Source organism: Pseudopipra pipra, chromosome 13, assembly GCF_036250125.1.
Source record: "Pseudopipra pipra isolate bDixPip1 chromosome 13, bDixPip1.hap1, whole genome shotgun sequence".
In the NCBI taxonomy this organism is placed as follows: domain Eukaryota; kingdom Metazoa; phylum Chordata; class Aves; order Passeriformes; family Pipridae; genus Pseudopipra; species Pseudopipra pipra.
In genome coordinates this window covers 18352142-18370330 of record NC_087561.1, presented here as the reverse complement: position 1 = coordinate 18370330, position 18189 = coordinate 18352142, and the positions used below count along the sequence as shown (strand labels likewise).

Sequence of the window (18189 nt, the reverse complement as noted above, 5' to 3'; positions counted from 1 at the left end):
CAGAATAACCTGCTAATCCACTGTTCAGCTCACATGGCATCACCCATTAGCCAAAGGCCTCAAACCAGGCTCCTACCACCTCCCAAGATCCCTGTGAATAAATAGACAGATAGAAATTGTGGTGTCACCTTCCCACAGTGTCCCAGCCACCAAATTGCTGCCTGTGCACCTCTCCTGACTTTCACTTGCTTGTCTTTGCATCTGTGCATCTGTACAAACCCTGAGAAGGGACTGGGGCCTCCTGAACACCCCTGTGCTCAACAGGGGTTAACAGCCTCTCCAGAGGACCCTCACTTGGTCTGCCTGGCTCTACACTGTCGATGACCAGGGGCAACACCACAAACTCCCCTCATTAGAGAAGAGACGGCCTTTTTCATTGACTGCCAACCACACTGTGCCACTGTTGTGCCATGGTGATCATGATTTCCGTGGGGAGGACCTGAATGGAGAACTGGGAGGAGCCAAATGGAGTCAGGCCTTGATGAATGGCCACAGGACCATTCCCAGTGCAGAAGAAACCCTTCAGTTTGTTCAGTACCACTGGCTAGACCTGGCTCAACAATTATCTTACTGATAAGAATTAATCCTGCAAATACAGTGATTAGGATGGAGACCTTGAGGGCAACATGAGAGAATGGGGTGAGGAGGGATGGAGAATTCCACTGGAGCTCACCTTCTGAGTGCTCTCTCTTTGGTTACGTCATTGATCATATCAACTGCAATGTGTTGGTGAGAGCAAATACAAGGAAGGCAAAGAAGAATAATAGTGACAGGACAAGGAATAATGGGTACAAATTGGAAGAGGGGAGATTTAGGTGAGATATTAGGAAGAAATTCTTCCCTGTGAGGGTGCTGAGACACTGGACCAGGTTGCCCAGGGAGGTTGTGGATGCCCCAGCCTTGGCAGTGTTCAAGGCCAGGTTGGATAAGGCCTTGAGCAACCTGGTCTAGTGGGAGGTGTGTGGGATGGGGACTGGATGATCTTTAAGGTCCATTCCAACCCCTTAGCATTCTGTGATTCTAAGAACAATTTTTGATTGCAGGATCTCTTGGTAGTTTATATTTTGACTGGTGCTGGCTTTCTACCAGCTGGAGGCAGCTCAGATCATAAAAGCAAGGAACTCTCCTTTTTCCACTTCCACTCACCACTGCACTTCATCTGCACTGTGTGATACGCCTGATAACTTGGATTTGGGATGCTGAGACAGCTTGGGAGAAATGTAGGCTGAAACATGTGGTGTGAGGTCTACACATGAAGTTTTCCTTAGGGAAAATCTCTTCCAAAATGCTCAAAGATGTGGCATGCATTGGATATGGGAGCCCTCTTTTGATCTTGGTTTTATTTTAGTAGGATAATAAGATGCTGATGTTATACGAGCAGGCACTGCTTGTTTACATAATTATCTCTGATTGCTTTTTGAACAGTGCACATTGAAATTCCAGGAGACACCGACACTCTGCACCATGAGTGATTTCAGGATGTATTAAACATTGCTGGCACCACCTGACATGAGGTGTGCTGACCCCTTTGGAATAATTTAAAGCTCATTGCAAACTCAGCCTCAGATGAAAATGAACAGTCTCTCTCAAGCCCTGATTTCCCTGTGTATCACCAACATGGATCCAGCCTTTCTGGAGGAAGCCTGTTGTCCTTCTCTCAGCTCCTGCCTCTGGAAGGACCCATGACCAAACTAAACTCTGCAGTTTCCTAATCAGTGTTTTTCCCTTTTTTAGAGGGTGCTAAGTCTCTGGGACCCAGCAAAAGCAGCACTTGTAAATGGGAGCCAAAACATACCCTGTAGCAACGACAAACAACTTCCATCCCTTGGCTCTCAATGATCTGTAAAACTTTTATATAAGAGAATTCAATCAGTGACACAAATCCTTAATTAAATATTTATCATTGGAGCTGCAGATGTGAGCAGTGCCAAACCACAGGCATGCCTGGATGATCTGTATGAAAAACCCTCTCGGAGAAAATGACTGCTTTTGAACCTGTGCCACTGAGAGAAAAAGGAGTTTGTGACCTACGTCATCCCAGGGCAGAGGCTGTTCACGGATGGCAGCCCTGGCAGGAGTTTGGTAGGTTCCCCTGAATTCAGAAGAGGACAGTCTATTGTGCCAGGAAAACACCTTCATTAAGAAAAGGCACTATCTAAAATTAAAAGAAACCAGACAGATTGTTTTTAGAAACTAGATAAAAATAGAAGTGAGTTTCAGTGACTCTGTTTTTTTATTTGTATTGGTCAGGCCAAATGACCTGAAAGTCACATCTGTTAAAGTCTGTCAGGACCTTTGGGAATGATATAAAGCCTGTTTCTGCAGTGCCTCTTGCCACTCATCAGTATTCAGTTCCTTTGGTTCCCTGGAGGTGCCCAATGCCTGTTTCCTCAGAGTGTGTCTCTGCTGGTGCATCTTCCTGAACAATCTGTTAAAAATGGGGCACCGCTCGTGCTTCTGGAGCTTTGCCTTTCTGTGGTGTTTCAAAGCACCTGCAGCAGGTGATGCTGTTACAGAGCCACAGAGGTGTTACACCAAAATAACATCACTAAATAAACAGGACTGAGCCCTGGAGAAAGCAGGAACTGCCACGTGTTTTAACCATTTGAATGTGAATTTTGTGTGCTGACATGGACTAGAGGAGAGTACAAATGAAAGACTTGGACTGAAAGCAAGTTGTGATTTTGCAGTCAGCCCTAAAGAAAGATTAGGACAGAAACAGCTCCAGACTTTGCATCTTGACCCCGATCATTAATTTTAACTGATCTATGAACTAAAGATAGGAGATTACAGAGTTTGCTTTAAAATCCAGCATCTTAAGCTGACAATGCTTCCTGTTTTCTTTTGTCTGCAAATGCTGCTAAAAAGCCAGAGCTGGCATTCCTAAATTCCCTCAGGAAAACAAAACTTGCCACTCTGCAAGGCAAATCTGAGAGCAGCAAAGTCCACCTGTCTGTGAGGCTGCTCGTCTCAGTTTCACAGCTTTATCTGCTGGACAGGAACCAGATCTCAATGAGATTTCTAACAGCACCCTGGGATGAAATCTGTAGTACATAAAGAACTCCATTCCTGTTCTTTCAGCAATGTTGTGGCTTGCAAACGATATGGGCACAAGAGTATGTGGTTCTACCTGTCCACTGCCAGAAGGACTCAGGCAGAGCCCAGCACTGGTTCTCGGATCAGCCTCGTGGCAGCTGCTGCCAAGACATTTTTCTTACTTAGAAAATCTTAGATTTTGTGGGGAAGATAATTAAGCTGGGATAAAACATCATGTGGGCAATCTCCCTTGTGTTCCACGGGCTGCCACGAGCAGCATCAGCCCCCTGTGCCCTCAGCATGGGGACCCTCCAGCCTTGGGGCCATGGGGGTTCCTGAAGCAGATTTCTTCAGGAAAATATGGTTGGATGGGAAACTTCTTCATTGCTGTCAAAGAAGCATCTCACTTCCCAGCAGCAAGGGCTTGTTGTATCTCTGGGTTCTGTTGCTTTCAGTGGCTACAAATGTTAGGTCCAGGATTTAGGATTTTTGTTCCCCCCTCCCCAGTGTTCACCGTTTTCAGGTGGAGTTCTCACTAACCTCAGCCCAGTGGCTTTATTTCACACCTGCCTTGCACTGTGCACTTGTCCCAGCTGAAGCAGAAATGCTGCTCCACATCAGCACCTTTTGTTAAAAGCTTTTCTTAGCATAGGAGCCATAAATTAGGGGAAAATCATTCTTACCTAGAGAAAATATTTCCCAGAGCAGCACTCCAAAGGACCACACGTCACTCTGCGTTGTGTAAATCTTGTCAAAAATAGCCTCTGGAGCCATCCATTTGAGTGGGAGCCGGGCCTGGACACCAAAGACACAACGGGTTGCCAGGGTTGCTGTTACTGATCCACCCAAGCCCGTGGGGAACAACAACTTGAGGATAACAATTCCAGCTCCTTCCACTTACATCTCCCTTCCGTACGTAGTCGGGGTCTTTATAAATGTCCCTGGCCAGGCCAAAGTCACAGATCTTGACCACGTTGTTCTCGGAGAGCAGGATGTTCCTTGCTGCCAAATCCCGGTGGATGCACTGGAAGGAACGAGGACACAGGGGATCAGAGGGGCTCCCTGCCAGAGCTGAGAGCAGGAGAGTTTCTTTGGGAATGGGGAGATAAATGACCTGCTGTTGTGAGCAGGTTAGAGAAGGGAATCTGTGAGGGAACCTGCCCCAAACATTCAGTTCCATGCAAAGGAGAGAATTACTCGGGGAACAAGCCAATATTGCAGGTAATTCTCTGACTTTCACAGTTATGACAAGACAAAGGGAGTCCTATTTTCTAACTAACTGGGAAAATTGGGAGAGGTCGAAAAGCAGCTGCAGCTACATTTGCAAATGCAGGCCCGGGAGTGTGTGAGATGGGGGTGACTCTGCTCGGGATTCCTGTGCTCCCTGGGAGCTGTGTCAGTGCAAGCCCACAGTTGTGTGCACACTTTGGCACGTGTATTACATTCCATTTACAGAAAAGGTGTTCCACAGGCTGCAAACATCCTTCCCATTGTATCCAAAAGAGGTGCTAACTCTGCTGACATTGCTAACTCTCCAACACTGCTGACAAGCCAAAGGAATAGCTGAATACTGGACACTCCCCTTCATTTTTCAGTAGTGCTGTTGTTGATCACACTAGAAGGACCTTTCTCTACAAGAAGCCTTTTCTGCATTTATTTATGAGGCAGTTCCAAGAATTGTCTCACAATCTGTATTCAGCCTTTCTATCTAAACTCTCCTGTTACAGATGCCAGTCCCTGCAGCCAAGAACATGATGGATATCCCTTCCCAACCCCTTCACTGCTACTTATTGCTTAACCACCAGAGCCAACATGATCTCCAAGGCTTTAATAGAAGAGCAAAAAGCAGATTACTCAGGCTCAAGAGCATGTTTGGATTTCTCCATGTCAGATACTCAAGGTTCTGGGATAGAAGTGTGAATGAGCTCACTTTTCGGGAGGCGAGGAACTCCATGCCTTTGGCCACTTGGAAGCTGTAGCAAATCAGATCCTCCAAAGTCAGGGGCCTCTTGTACAGATCCTCAGCATCTAGGAGAGATCACAGACAAGGCAAAACACTGGAGCAACAGCTCCAGACCTCGGTGGCACTGGTGCCTCTGGCACTCTGTGACCCCAGCCCTGCATCTGAGTGTCGGTAGGAGAGATCTCTGCTGGACCTGCAGCTCTGGGGTAGGAACCACTGATCCAGAGGCAGAAGATCAGATGATTTAACAAGTTCTAGTGCACATTAATCATGTCATTTAGCTATGGGGAAAACAGCACCGGGGGATAGGAGTGAAGAAAACTTTACAGAGAGTGAGTGAGGAGACTGGGAAGAGAGTGGCCTCACAAATCTTCTGGTAAAACATTGCTATTGCTTCTCTCACAAAACAGGAGCAGCTTTTCTATGCAATTCATCACTGCCAACCTCTTTCAGTGAGAAAGTTGGAGTGGGGAACAGGCAAGAGGAAGAATTTGCAACTTCGGGAACAAACCAAGCTGTGTCAGAGCTTGTTAAGTGTGTGACAGCGTGTGTGGCACTGGCCAAGTAACAGAAACTTTTACAAGAAAAGATTTGGGATTAGGTGGGTTTTGTTTACCTTCTTCATCATCTTCTGAGTCGCTGTAACTCTTATCTTCAATAAATCCTGAGCTGGCAGAGCTGCCTGTGCTGGCTACACTCTCAAGGCGCCTCTTGATCAGTTCAGTCAGGTCACTGTTGGACTCATCCAGACTCTTCTCTGCTTGGTCAGAGTTTTCCTGGGACTAGAAATAGCATAAAACTCATTTGTAGCTTTGGTTGATGCAATGCCTGAGGATTCAAACTATGGAACAGAATGGCATATGGAGAAAATGTCCTCTGCAGACGAGCTCCAAACATGTTTGAACATGATGTTCCCTGAAGAGCAGAGCTAAGGAAGCCTAGTTTCCTACTAATACAGAACCTCCCATTTCACTGATTGCAATGTTGCCCCAGAAAAGTGAGCTGGGAGCTGGCTGGGGGAGACTGAGAGGTGAGCAGAGAGATACTGTGGTTCTGTGCCTCTTGCTTTTCTTGGGAAGGCATCATAGACCAGTTCAAGGCACGTGCATGATGTGCACTATGTGTCTGTCTCACCCTGTCCTGGGGAGGGAGACAGAACCAGCCCCTCAATTCATCAAGGAAACAATGGTGAGAAAGAAATTCTGAGTGCCTGTACCAGGAAAATCTCCTTCACTCACACAAAGTACCTCACGTACTTCTGTGCCTGTACACAATGGCTACAATAATAATAATAATTATGGATTCATCCGGGAAAATAATCTTGGGAGGTTCCAGTTTCGGGCAGGGCTGGGATCAGAGAGCCCTTTCCATGCTGTATGTTCACAAGGAGGAGGCAGTGCCATTCCCTCCCCAGCGCTGACTCCTGGTCTCCTGTGTCCACCCCCTGTCTCAGCCCAGGCTGTGCCAGCACAGATGTTTGTGTGGATGCAGAGAACTGTTGGAAACCAAACCATTTGGGTAATTTTAGTGCAGACATGTCCTTGATCCAGGTCCCTGCATCCAGCACAGACTGGGCTGGCACGGAGGAAGGGACAAACAGAGGATGGGAATGAGCAGATGGCAGAAGGATGAGCTGCTTTTAGTGGGGGGCGTGGGCCTGGAAACAAAAATCCCCAAACCAGGCTTATGTTTTGGAGGGTTCACCTTCTCCTAGTTCAATTGAGGCCAGTTTTTCACTACTACTTGTTGCCCGCCTTGAGCTGGGGGTGCACCACGGTGCTTGGGTATTTGCAACTACTTCAGAGGAGGATGGGAGGGTTTTCCTGCAGAGGAAAACATTTTCTTTTCTTGCTCATACAAATTGAAATGTGGTGAATAAAGTACCCACAGAAATGCCCAACAGTGCCAGTGCAGAAAAATCCAGCCTGTGTCCATGGTTGTTGATTCCCTGCCTTGGGACTATGAGAAGTGTATCATTTTCTTACCTTACATGCAATGAAATCTCCCCGTTTTCCTCTTAAATAGTTGGACAGATTTCCATATTTGCAATATTCCACTATGACCATTAAAGGACCTAATAAAGACAGTGAGAATCAAATGAGTTTTGAATCATTGCAAAGCACATAATTCTAACTTATCCTCCCAACACCTCTTCAAAATAAGTAAATACTGGCATTCTTATGACACAGAGGAGAGAAGTGACACTCCAGAAGGACACAATTAGTAGGGATGTGCAGAGAAGGGAACACAGTGCTGATTCTTAGTTTTAGATGTTGGCATTTATTCCTTATTTATCAAATAGGAAAATTCAGGATGATCAACAGAATGTCCAGTCTCAGATGCTGTGAAGGTTGGCTTTCTCTGTGCATAGTCCATAGCATGGAGCAGCTTTCATTTTCTCTACTGGCTTCCCAGTTGTTTGTTTTTGGTGGAGCTGATGCCATCAGAAGAAATAAAAGTATGCAGGGCCATAGGCAGATCTGAATCAAAAGTTGCAAAAATACTTAGTCTGAAGTTTTTGGAAGCCTTGAAAGTCCTCTCAGTTTCTTCCTTTCTTATTTCTGTGCAAACTACTGTAGATTTAGTGCAATTGCTGCTTTTGTACAATTATGCATGTTTTTAAGATCTGCTTGAAGTGCTTTTATGTTGCAGTGTGAGCTATTAGGGGAGGGAAAAGCTGCATTCTCTACCTTTGGCAGAATCACTGCTTTTTGTAGTCACCAAATGTAAGATAAGGTGAAATCACAGGACTAGGATGTGTATAGACAGGGATTACTATCCACCCCAAGCTCTCAAACTTTCATGTCCAGAAACTTTTTTCTGTGGAGAACACAGAAAGGTCTGTAGTTCAGACTTAGGAGCTTGAACTTCAAAGGAAAAGGACTGGGAGCTGCACTTGGCCTTGGGGAAGGAGAGCTCTGGGCAGGATTCCTGACTGGATATATCCAACCTGGGCACACCGAGCCTGGACAGTATTGACTGGAGAGGATGAGAGGGGGAAAGGAGGGAGCAGTGACCCTGGGAGAGCCTGGCTGCTGCATCCCTCTGGGACAGGGAGAGCACCTTTTGGAAGTAGATGGTCCCATTGACAGGGAGATGGTGAACCCCTGCAGTGAGAACCAGCAGCTTGCCCATGACACTGTATTTCTGCCTGGCTCTGTACCTGCACAGCCCCATGGCTCTGCTGGGCTGAGCACACGCCCTGGGGCTGTCCAGGAGCCCCAGTTCCTGCTGACTGCAGCTGGAACATGTTCAGCCCTGGGAAAAAACACAACTGGCCCCAAATCCAAGCTGCCAGTGGTGCCAGTGCTGTGCCCAGCTCTGCAAGGCTCCAGAGCTGGGATCTGGCCCTGCTCAGTTCTGAAGGACCCAAACTCAAATGTCCCTCATGGGCACCCTGAGGAAATGTAGATTCCAAGAACAGCTGTGAAGCTCCACTTAGTGATTTATTCATGTTTTTGAAATGCTTCCTAGACATGGCCTCTCTGTATTTTGTTTCCTCATTGTGAAGCATATACTGTGCATTAGTTGTAACTGCTCAACATCAGACACCCTGCCAAAGTGTTAAAAATTTGTTATTTGTTATGATGTTAAAATAATATATGTGCATACTTAATATCAGTGTTCACCAGGAATACTGTTCCATGGTTACACAAACCCTGTCAGGGAAGGAGAGAGAGCTGTGTTCTGCAATGGCATTTTAATGGTAACTCCAATCCCTGCCTGTCTCCAGAGCTCAGGGCTGTTTTCCTTTGGTCTGCACTTGCATTGCTCAGACAAAAACAAAGCAGTGCCTGCCTGGAGGCTCCTCCGTGCCCTCTGCTCCAAGGACTGCTCTCCAAAGGCTGCAGAGGTTTTCCCTGGCACCTGGCAGGGAGGAAGGAGGGTCACTTCCCACCCGGAGCGCAGCTGGGATGGGGCAGGCTGGAGAACGGGAAGTGGAGGGCCCCCTGGGAGAAGGTGTTTCTCAGAGCCTTAGATCAGTCCCTGAGCTGTGTCTGGCTGAGCAAGGGGAGCTCTGGGGCTGAGTCAGTGCTTTGGTGAAGAACTTCTGAGCCCTCAGTCCTGCGGCCATGTTTGAGGCACCTCACTGTCCTGTCAGGGGAGGAGAATCACCAGCATCCCTAATGTTCCTTCCGCTCTACTCATAGTTCCAAGCAAAGGCTCCTGGCTCCTGCCTCTCATCACAGAAGATGGAGTTGGAAGGGACCCACAAGGATCACTGACTCCAGCTCTTAAGTGAATGGTCCATATGGAAATCAAACCTGCCACCTTGGTGTTTTTAGCACCATGCTCTGTCCAAGTGGGCTGAACCCTAAATCCCTCCAGCTGGAGCTGCCCATCCTCCCATACAAGCTTTTGGGGTCTGCAGTGCTACAACAATTCCTGCAAGTTCCCCATCCCTGGCTCCCAGATTCCAGCAGTATCTGTGGCTGCTGGTTGCTCACTGCTCCCTGAGGAACTGGGAGCACCTTGCTAGAGGGAAGATTTCTGCCCTGGCATCCAACCAAATCTACCTCACTGAGGTTTTCTTTGTCTCCCGTGACTGGGCATGTTCTTTGAGAGATTGATAGCTCAGATGGCCACAGATGTGTGCACCATCTCTGGCGCTGTTTCCCCTTAATTTATTTCACTCTGGGGTTTTTCTTCCCCTCGGGTCACCTCAATCTGTCCTTTGGGGGTGGTTTTGAAGGTTCAGGGTCAGCAGTGAAGAGCTATCCTTGAGAGCTGCTGCTCCTGAAGTTGAAGCATGGTGAGAGACAGGGATGGGGATGTGGGAAGGGATGTTGTAGTGACAAAGGGCTGAGATTGATGGAGCCCTTTGTTTAAGTGCACTTTGCCACAGACCCTTTGTATGCTGTCAGGCCAGTCCTGCCAGCTCAGCCCTGTGGAAGTCCATGTTGTTGTTGTGTCCAGCTCAGACCTGCCCCAGCCTTCCTGCACACCAAGCAAAACCTGCCCCTGTTTGCCCAGAGAGGGTGAAGTGCCTGGGAAGGGAGGAGGCCTCAGTGAGCCAAGTGCTCAGCCTGGTGCATCCTCCTGATAAGGCAGGGGAGGAGAGGCAGGAGAACCTTTGAAATGACCAGGAGTGCCTGTCGGAACAATTGGGCACCTAATTGCAATTCAGTGTCCTGCCTCCCTTCAGGCCATAATCCCTTTTGTAAACAGGCTTCCAGGGAAAACAGAGAAGTGACACTATGGGCTGGAAGATGTTCAGAACCCTTGATGAGGTGAGGCCACATTCTGCAGCAGCAGAAGCTCCCCTGTGAGAAGAGAGCTGGAAATGTTTGTGCTTGCATTAACTGCAGACTTGGACTCCACCTCGGGCACATCCCAACACCTGTGTATCTGAAAAGTGTTCCTTTGCTCCTGATTTACTGAAGACTTCTCACCTCCAGCTTTGGTGCAGGCTCCCAGCAGGTTGACTACATTCAAGTGATGTCCTATATGGATGAGGATCTTCAGTTCAGACATTAAAGCCTTGCATTCATTAGTAGTTGCACATTCTGCTTAAGATAAACAGGAAAAAAATCATCTTTACACAACAGGATATTTTGAACAGGACACAGCAAGATCCTGTTTATACTTTGAAACAAAACCCACCCAGGTTACTTGTAGTATCTTTGCTTTTCAGACTCAAACAGATAATAATTCATCCGTTTCATTGTCTGCTGACCTTTATGAAGTGGGATAACACTTTATCTTTTGGGTGCCTCTTCCTTTCTCGAGCTTGGGTTATGGAGGGTTACTGTCCCTTCCCCCAAACCAGATCCCTTTGCAAGGACTCAATTTTGCAAGCTTAGCAAAGGATCAGCCAAGCCCTCCAAGCCTCCACAGCCCATGGGAAGTGTTCCTCCATCTCTCCTGTGGCTGTGGAGCTCAGCAGGACTTTGGTACAGTACCTCAGAACTAAGCAGCTCTCCACTGCAGGGGATGGAGGAATCCACATTGTGTCCCAAAATGTACAGCACTACTAAATCCCAGCCCTGTAAGAGCTTATCAACCCTAAAATAACTTTCCAGCAAAGATGGGGGGGGCATCTCTGTGTGTGAACCATGACCTCGACACTCAGTGAAGCCCATGGCCAGTCACACTGTCCTTTAGGGCAGGAGAAGGTTGTTCAGGTGCCTTGTTTTCCCTGCCTTCTATCCAAAACTTCCACAGTGTATTTTAAGAGAAGGGGCTGTGTGCTTTTTCCTCTGGTTTTGCCTTTGAATGATGTAAAATTTAAATATGAGGAAACAGTTACGTAACAGATAATTTGGTGTGACAAGTGTAACTTTATTTGTTTGCAGAATCCTCCACAAACAAATCTTTCCCCAAACTGTGTCATGAAGAAGGAGCTCTTCCAAGCCCAAGATTTCTCCAGTCAGCAGTGTTTGTAGCTGGGTGTGTACATGGGTGATATCACTCCTGAATTCCCCTGGCAGGAGGTGGAATGCACACCTGACAAAATCTGAATGGTGCAGCCTCACAAGTGTCTCAGATAATCTTGCCCATTGAATTTTAGCCTTCAATCCAGAACAGATACCAGCCCATTGCATGGAAATGACACACAGTGCTGGAATTGCAGAAATGTAGACATCTCCAGAGCCTTTTTTCCCCCTGAATGGATTGACTGACACTAGAGAATCTGCTTTATTCATGAAAGTGATGAATTATGGGCACGTTAGTTGGGGAGGGACAGATGAGAGCAGGAGGCAGCTGCCTCCACTGGGGGGAGGGAGGCGTAAAATGATGGGGGATCTGGCAAATGGTTTGCTGAATATGTGCTGGCAGGGTAGAGCTGGCATGAGGATCAGCTGGGAAGCACAGCATGGAAGGGAATGAAAACCCAGGGCTGTCCAGGGCAATAAGTTTTGTATGGAGATGGGAATGTGACTGGATCAGGGGCTTCTAGGATATTTCAGGGATTTCAAGATGGACATGGGATAGAGGAAACAACATCAGGAGAGATGATCTGAAGGTCTGCTGACTAAAGTAGAGAAGGGAGACCAGATTCCAGGGAGCTCCAGACAGGTGATAAATGGATGCTTTTGCAATTTCAGAGAGACAGGAAGCAGCAGAGCATCAGGAGAGGCAGCTGGACACAGAAGCCAAATCCTGTGGCAGCAGTGCCATTGCAGGGGTTAGTAGTGTCATGCAGCAGTGATGGAGCAGTGTGGGCCAGGAGCAGCCACCCAGTGAGCATGGATTGGACTTTGGGAAACACCCTCAGTGAGCAGTTAAAGACCCTGACCCAGGCAGGCCATGTGCATTTATTCCCATGCTGTCTGCAGAGCTTTGTGTGCAAATACAATATGGAAGAACAGGCCCCAGGTTCCCCCTTCCCACCACCGAAGGTTAAAAGCTTTCCTTAATTTCAATAATTGCAAGCAAGATGTCTCTAATTCACTCCCTTGGCATCGCTTTTCTTCCAACCCCTTGAACTGTTCTACATCTGGAAGGGCTGTGATGGCAGCTCAGATCCAATTTCAGCCTATCTCATGTAATTACACTCCGTAAGCTGTTTCCCTCCTAACCCCCAGACCTGGAAGCTGCTGTTTCCCTCCTCGAGGAATACCAGCCTCAATCAGCAGCGCAGCACGGAGCCCGCCTGTCATTTCCTCCACGTCCCAGCACTGCAGGATGACTAATTGCTCCCACATGGAAACCCACTCCCTCCTGAACACAATGAGCTGGGGAGCTGAGAACTGGAAACCTCATTGCCCGCAGGTCCCCCGAGGAGTCCGGGGGGGATCTCAGAGGGATGGATGTACCTTTGAGCATTTTTACGGCAACTGTTTTGCAGGTTGAAGATTTATCAATGCCAAAAGCAGACGCCTCCACCACCTTCCCAAAAGCACCATGACCCAGTGTTTTACCTAGAGGAGCAAGAGTCAAGAGTGAGCCCAGAGGACCAACAGTCTGGATCAGGAGGGAGGGGAACATGCAACCTGAGCTGTGCAAGAGATCCCAGGCACAACACACAGCCCGACAGGCACAGAAGCTGGATCACATATTGCAGCATATGGATATATAGGGGGGGATTTATATCCATATGGCTTTGATGCGATACAGGACGGGATAGAACAGAGGAGAATAAATCAATCTGCACTCAGCTGAAGGCAAGGCTGATACATACACATGCCTGGAAGGTAAAAACATTACCTAGGGCTGTCTTGAAGCCCAAGAAAGTCAGAGTTTGGGTGGATTGTGGATCCCTGATCTCTCAGGAATCATGAAGAGAGCCAGTTGAGGCACTCAGGCAGTCACAGCCCTTTAACCCTTCAGTAATTGACATTGATTTGAGGGCAAAGCTTTACTAAATGGAATTTAAGATTATATTTTATGTTCTCTTCCATTTGAATTGTCATGCCTGTGTTACCTGGTGTGCTCTGAGGGCTCTGACCCCCAGTGCAGCAGAGTGCACCGGGCATCACGGATAGTCTGACTTTATGTCCCACCATCATCTCAGCTTTTGTGATTTTTGTCTATCTCCTTCTTCCATGTTTTCCAGCTGAAGCCCCAAGAGCATACACAAATACAGATATATTCCCCGCACTCCTCAGATCACACAGATGTTACTGTTTAGTTATACAAACACAACTTGCTTTTTACATTTCCCTGCTCCATCAGCCAGTAAGCTGAGCTGGTAGAAGAAAATAGGTTCATTTTTTCATGCTAGCTCTTTACAACTCAAAGCCAAGTTCAGATGGTCAATAAGGAATTGATTATTTGATGAATTGATAGGTTTCTTCAAAATAAAATTCTCTGAAAGACTGTGACCTTTTGGATTGACTTCTCTATCCCTTTTCCTCTATGGGAATGAAACCATACATTCGGCAGGGACAGCACCTGGAGGTACCTTTCTTCTCTGTCGATAGTTTGGTTTCACTTTTCCAAGGCAGAAAAAGAGGTGCCGGCTATTTTGACATAGTCAACATCTTTCCTTTCCTTACCACCCTTGCTCCACCCTCCATTAAGGATGATCCTGAGCTCTGTGATCCTTGATCCAAGGATGTAGCACCTTGGCACTAAAGGATAGGCTGCTCCTGGGTTATACAACAGATCTACTGGAATTGAGGACTGTTAGGAATCCTCCTTCTCCAAGAAAAGCCCCAAAGCACTCACCCAGCCTCAGCCTGTCCCTTGGGAACTCCCACTTGCTGCTGTCGTAGGGAAGGCGGTCGCACTGCTCATCAAGAGGCATCTCCTCCGGATCCATGATAATGGACAGGTATCCTGTCTTAATATCTGTGGCATCGGGCTACAAACAGTGGGGGCAGAAATTATTCACAGTGTTTACCCTGCAACTCTGATAGGAGAGAGCTGTGGAGGCTGAGGGATGTCTGGGGAGTTCCCTGCACTCCAGACTTAGCTCTCCAATTTATTCTGAACCATCACTCCAGCCTCCTGCCTCTCCTTATTTTCCATCGATGTTTATGTGTGCCTGCCACTCATGGCTGTTGGGAAGAGTCACTGATTGATGCTGGTAAACACTCTGAGGACACAAAATTGCTGCCTTCTACCTGTCTCAGTGAAAGGAAATCAGTGCTTTTCCATGGGAGCTCCAGGAGTTGCTCTTCCTGGTGCACTAGAGAGCATTTTGCCATTTTTATAGTTTATATATTTTGTTTTGCAGTCTTGATTCTCCATAGCTATCCACTTCATGGCTATTGCTTACTACAATTTAAAATGGGCGGAAAGCTGGTGGAATCTGCTACTTCTGATGCTGCAAAGAGAGAAATTCTGCTTGGATGGCTCCAGTGAGGGGACTGGCATGGGGGTAAAATATAACAGGAAATTCAGCATTGTCCACAGCTCAGTTAAACTGAGGTCAAGGAGGAGAACGTGAATTTAATCACTGTATTTGCAATAGAAGGAGAAATCTTACTCAAATGTTGGAGACCAGCACTGGGACTGTAGTTTGGTGAGATTTAGAAGAGAGAGCTGTGGTTGCCTCGCTGTTTGCTGTTTGGTTTAGGAAAAACAGACCCAAATTCCTTGGAACTTTACTGCAAGTTTACTTTCCCGAGTCACAAAAGGGAGGTGAAAGAAGAGCAAGACTGGCAGACCAAATAAGCTTTGTGGTTTGAGCGCATTTCCAGGATCTTTCTTGAAACAGAGCCTCCTTTAATATCTGTGTTTCAGAAACAAGTGCTGAAGTCAAGCCCTCATTTTAGAACGTATAGGATTGGTTTTTTGTTTCTTAATCTCACAGGCCAGTTTGACTCATGAAGAGGGAGGTGCCTGATTTTATGGTACCAGAGGAGTGGGTAGAAACCTCACAAGTGCAAGGGATGTCTGGAGAAGTCAATGGACTGCCAGCAGAAACCTTGAGCTGAATTTTATAGGGACATTTTGCCCAGTTTTCTACCATCTGTCCCAAACATTCATCCCTGAACTCTGATGTTACACATTAACTTGAGTCTGATTCCAGACTCTGTGCAATGTAGGAGCTCTTACTTTTCTCAGTTTCCTGATGAAGAGGGTGAGGAGGAGCCAGAAGAGAGTGGCAGCCAGCCCAGTGCACACCAAAATGATCACTTCGATGTTGGATTTCTCCTCAGAGCCTGCAGGTTAAATGTACAACCACATGATAAACACAGTCCATGACTGAAGAACAGTTCTCCTCAGCCCCACAGAACATCTGCACTTCCCTCAGGCTGGGCCTCACCTTGTATTTTGATGAAGGCCGACGTGCTGTCCTGGCCTAGCTCGTTGGACGCCCGGCACTCATAGAGCCCCTCGTCGTCCTTCTTCACCCTCTCAATGACCAGGGTGTTATTTTCCATGGAAATTCCTGTTGTAAGGGATTTTGGTTAATATTGGCACAGTAACCTACCTGCCTGGAAGTGCTTTTAGGAGCCAGAGAACTGAAAGACAGCTCCCATCCATCCAGCTCTGGCACGTGCTGGTGTTTGGAGGCATTTGAACCCTGTGCTCCTCATTCTATATAAATTTCTTGGGGGTCATTTAACCAAAAGCAAATGTGGCTATTAATTTAGAGTGGACAGAGCCCGAGAAAACTTCTCTGGAAGTTAGTGAAGGGATGGGAGGACAGGTTGCCTGATAGCAATAAGATACACTGGGGAAAAAGGGAACTCAGTGGAACTACTGCAGAAAGATGACATCTTGGAGGCTGTGGAAAGTGATGGACTTCTAACACGTGGAACATGGAAATCAGGTTATGTCCATCCCTGGAAAAATCACTGTGTGGAGCAATCCTGCACTCACAGGCAGCCAGGGGCTAGAGTGGAGTGGGAAGAGAGAGGTTGCCTAGATATGACCTACATTTAATCTTCCAAGTTTAATTTTTCCTGACTTGTGGCATTACACCAAGAGCTCAACTGTTTCATTAAGGATATGATTGGGGCAGAAATAGGGAAACGGGTCAGGCTTTGAATCCAAAAGGGAAGGACATTTTGAATTTCTAGGTGTTCTGCCTGTGAATCCCGTTGTTGTTAACAAGAGCACTGCACAGAACTTGCCATGCACAGTGCTGAAATATTTACCCTGAGGTGTTTTTTCCAAATATTTTATTTATGTTTCCATTGGTTGGATGAGTTACAAGCTTGTCCCTCCAGAATTATTTATAAAATTTCAGTAGCTATAAAGAGTTTCTCTCAGAACATTCTGATCTGAATTATGGATGATCCTAGATTTCCTACCTAGTCCAGGATGCAAAATTAAAGTCACAGGACCAGCTACTGACATGGGATCCTCCATGATTTATGGGAGATCTCAGGACATGCTCTGCTCTGCACTGAGGCAGCTTCACCTCAGTTCTGGGGGCAGTTTTGGGCACTACAATGTAAAAGGACATGAAGCCATTAGAGAGGACCCAAAGGAGGCCACAAGGATGGGGAAGGGTCTGGAGGGGCCACGTGAGGAGCAGCTGAGGGCACTTGGTGTGTTCAGCTGGAGGAGACTGAGGGGAGACCTCACTGGGATCTTCAACATCCTCATGAGGGGCAGGAAAGAGGCTCTGATCTCTGCTCTGTGGGACCAGGGACAGGACTGAGGGAACGGCTGGAGCTGTGCCAGGGCAGGGTCAGGTTGGATCTCAAGGAAAGGTCCTTCCCCCAGAGGGTGGTTGGGCACTGCCCAGGCTCCCCAGGGCAGTGGGCACAGCACCAAGGCTGCCAGAGCTCCAGGAGGGTTTGGACAACGCTCTGAGGGACAGGGTGGGAATGTTGGGGTGTCTGTGCAGGGCCTGGAGTTGGACTCAAAGATCCTGATGGGTCCCCTCCAACTCAGGATATTCTGTGATTCTGTGACAGAGCTGAGAAGGTGCTCCAGGCTCAGGTGAGGGAGCCCGTGGTGGCACTGTACCTGTCCAGTTCCGGACCAGTTGAGCTGAGAGCACATCCCCCTTCCTGTGCTGGGGGAAACCAAGGATGGGGCATATGCACCTCACCTCTGGGAGGTGACTGCTGCAGTATATCCTGCTCGGGACATCTGACAGCCCAGCCTGGGGTTGTCAGAGCCACCTGACAAGCAGGTACACTGTGTATCTCCGTTTTGTACCCAAGTGTTGTCTCCCCAGGCCGAGCAGCAGTGCTCCCAGATTTACCAATGCCATGCTATGTGCAGGCTGCCAGGCTCTGCACACAGGAGCATCCATATGGGCAGCCCTTGGGATGCAATCACTTTCTTTGACCTCCAAGGCCAATGTGGAGATGCAGCAGTGCTCTGATATCCTGGGATTTGTGTGTGTGTGTGTGCCCCGAGGCTGTGGGCACCGTCCTGGCTCAGCCCTGTGTTGTGGTGACCCTGCCATCCATTATCCCATATCCCACACAATTCCTCACCTGAAGCTGCTGAGATGGGGTATCCATTCTTCCTCCATGTCACCTGTGGCTCTGGGGTCCCGCTGACCCTGCACTCCAGCAGGATCTTCCCGCTGATGTTGACCTCCAGGTCTGTGAGGTTCTGGATCACGAACGGCGCTGCCTTTGCTGCAGCCACAAAGGGAAAGAGCCACAGTGAGCCCTGGGAAGGCAGCTCCCTCAGCTCTGCCATCCCCACTCCTTGCACAGCCTCTCAGGGCTGGACAGGGCAAAGATTGGGCCAAAATTGCCCCAGAGATTGTGGGAGGAGCGGAGGAGTTTGTCTGGCTTATTTTCAAACTGACTAAGCTTAGATTCAACTGCAGCTCAAACCTCCTCGAGTTTCTCATCCTCTGAAGAAAACAAAGGACAGTG

At 47.8% G+C, this 18189-nt stretch overlaps 1 protein-coding gene across 1 annotated transcript in view; it reads right to left on the bottom strand.

Annotated features, from left to right (window-relative positions):
* Positions 1 to 18189, bottom strand: part of LOC135421605 (vascular endothelial growth factor receptor kdr-like) — a 132289-nt gene that overhangs the window by 20105 nt on the left and 93995 nt on the right. Inside the window, exons 14-24 of the mRNA XM_064670207.1 lie at positions 17797 to 17943; positions 15660 to 15785; positions 15449 to 15555; positions 14114 to 14249; positions 12760 to 12864; positions 10393 to 10506; positions 6985 to 7073; positions 5616 to 5781; positions 4967 to 5064; positions 3938 to 4060; positions 3720 to 3831 (exon numbers count right to left, since the gene is read on the bottom strand). Of these exons, the coding sequence (XP_064526277.1) occupies positions 3720 to 3831; positions 3938 to 4060; positions 4967 to 5064; positions 5616 to 5781; positions 6985 to 7073; positions 10393 to 10506; positions 12760 to 12864; positions 14114 to 14249; positions 15449 to 15555; positions 15660 to 15785; positions 17797 to 17943 (1323 nt within the window). The remainder of the gene's footprint in view (positions 1 to 3719; positions 3832 to 3937; positions 4061 to 4966; positions 5065 to 5615; positions 5782 to 6984; positions 7074 to 10392; positions 10507 to 12759; positions 12865 to 14113; positions 14250 to 15448; positions 15556 to 15659; positions 15786 to 17796; positions 17944 to 18189) is intronic.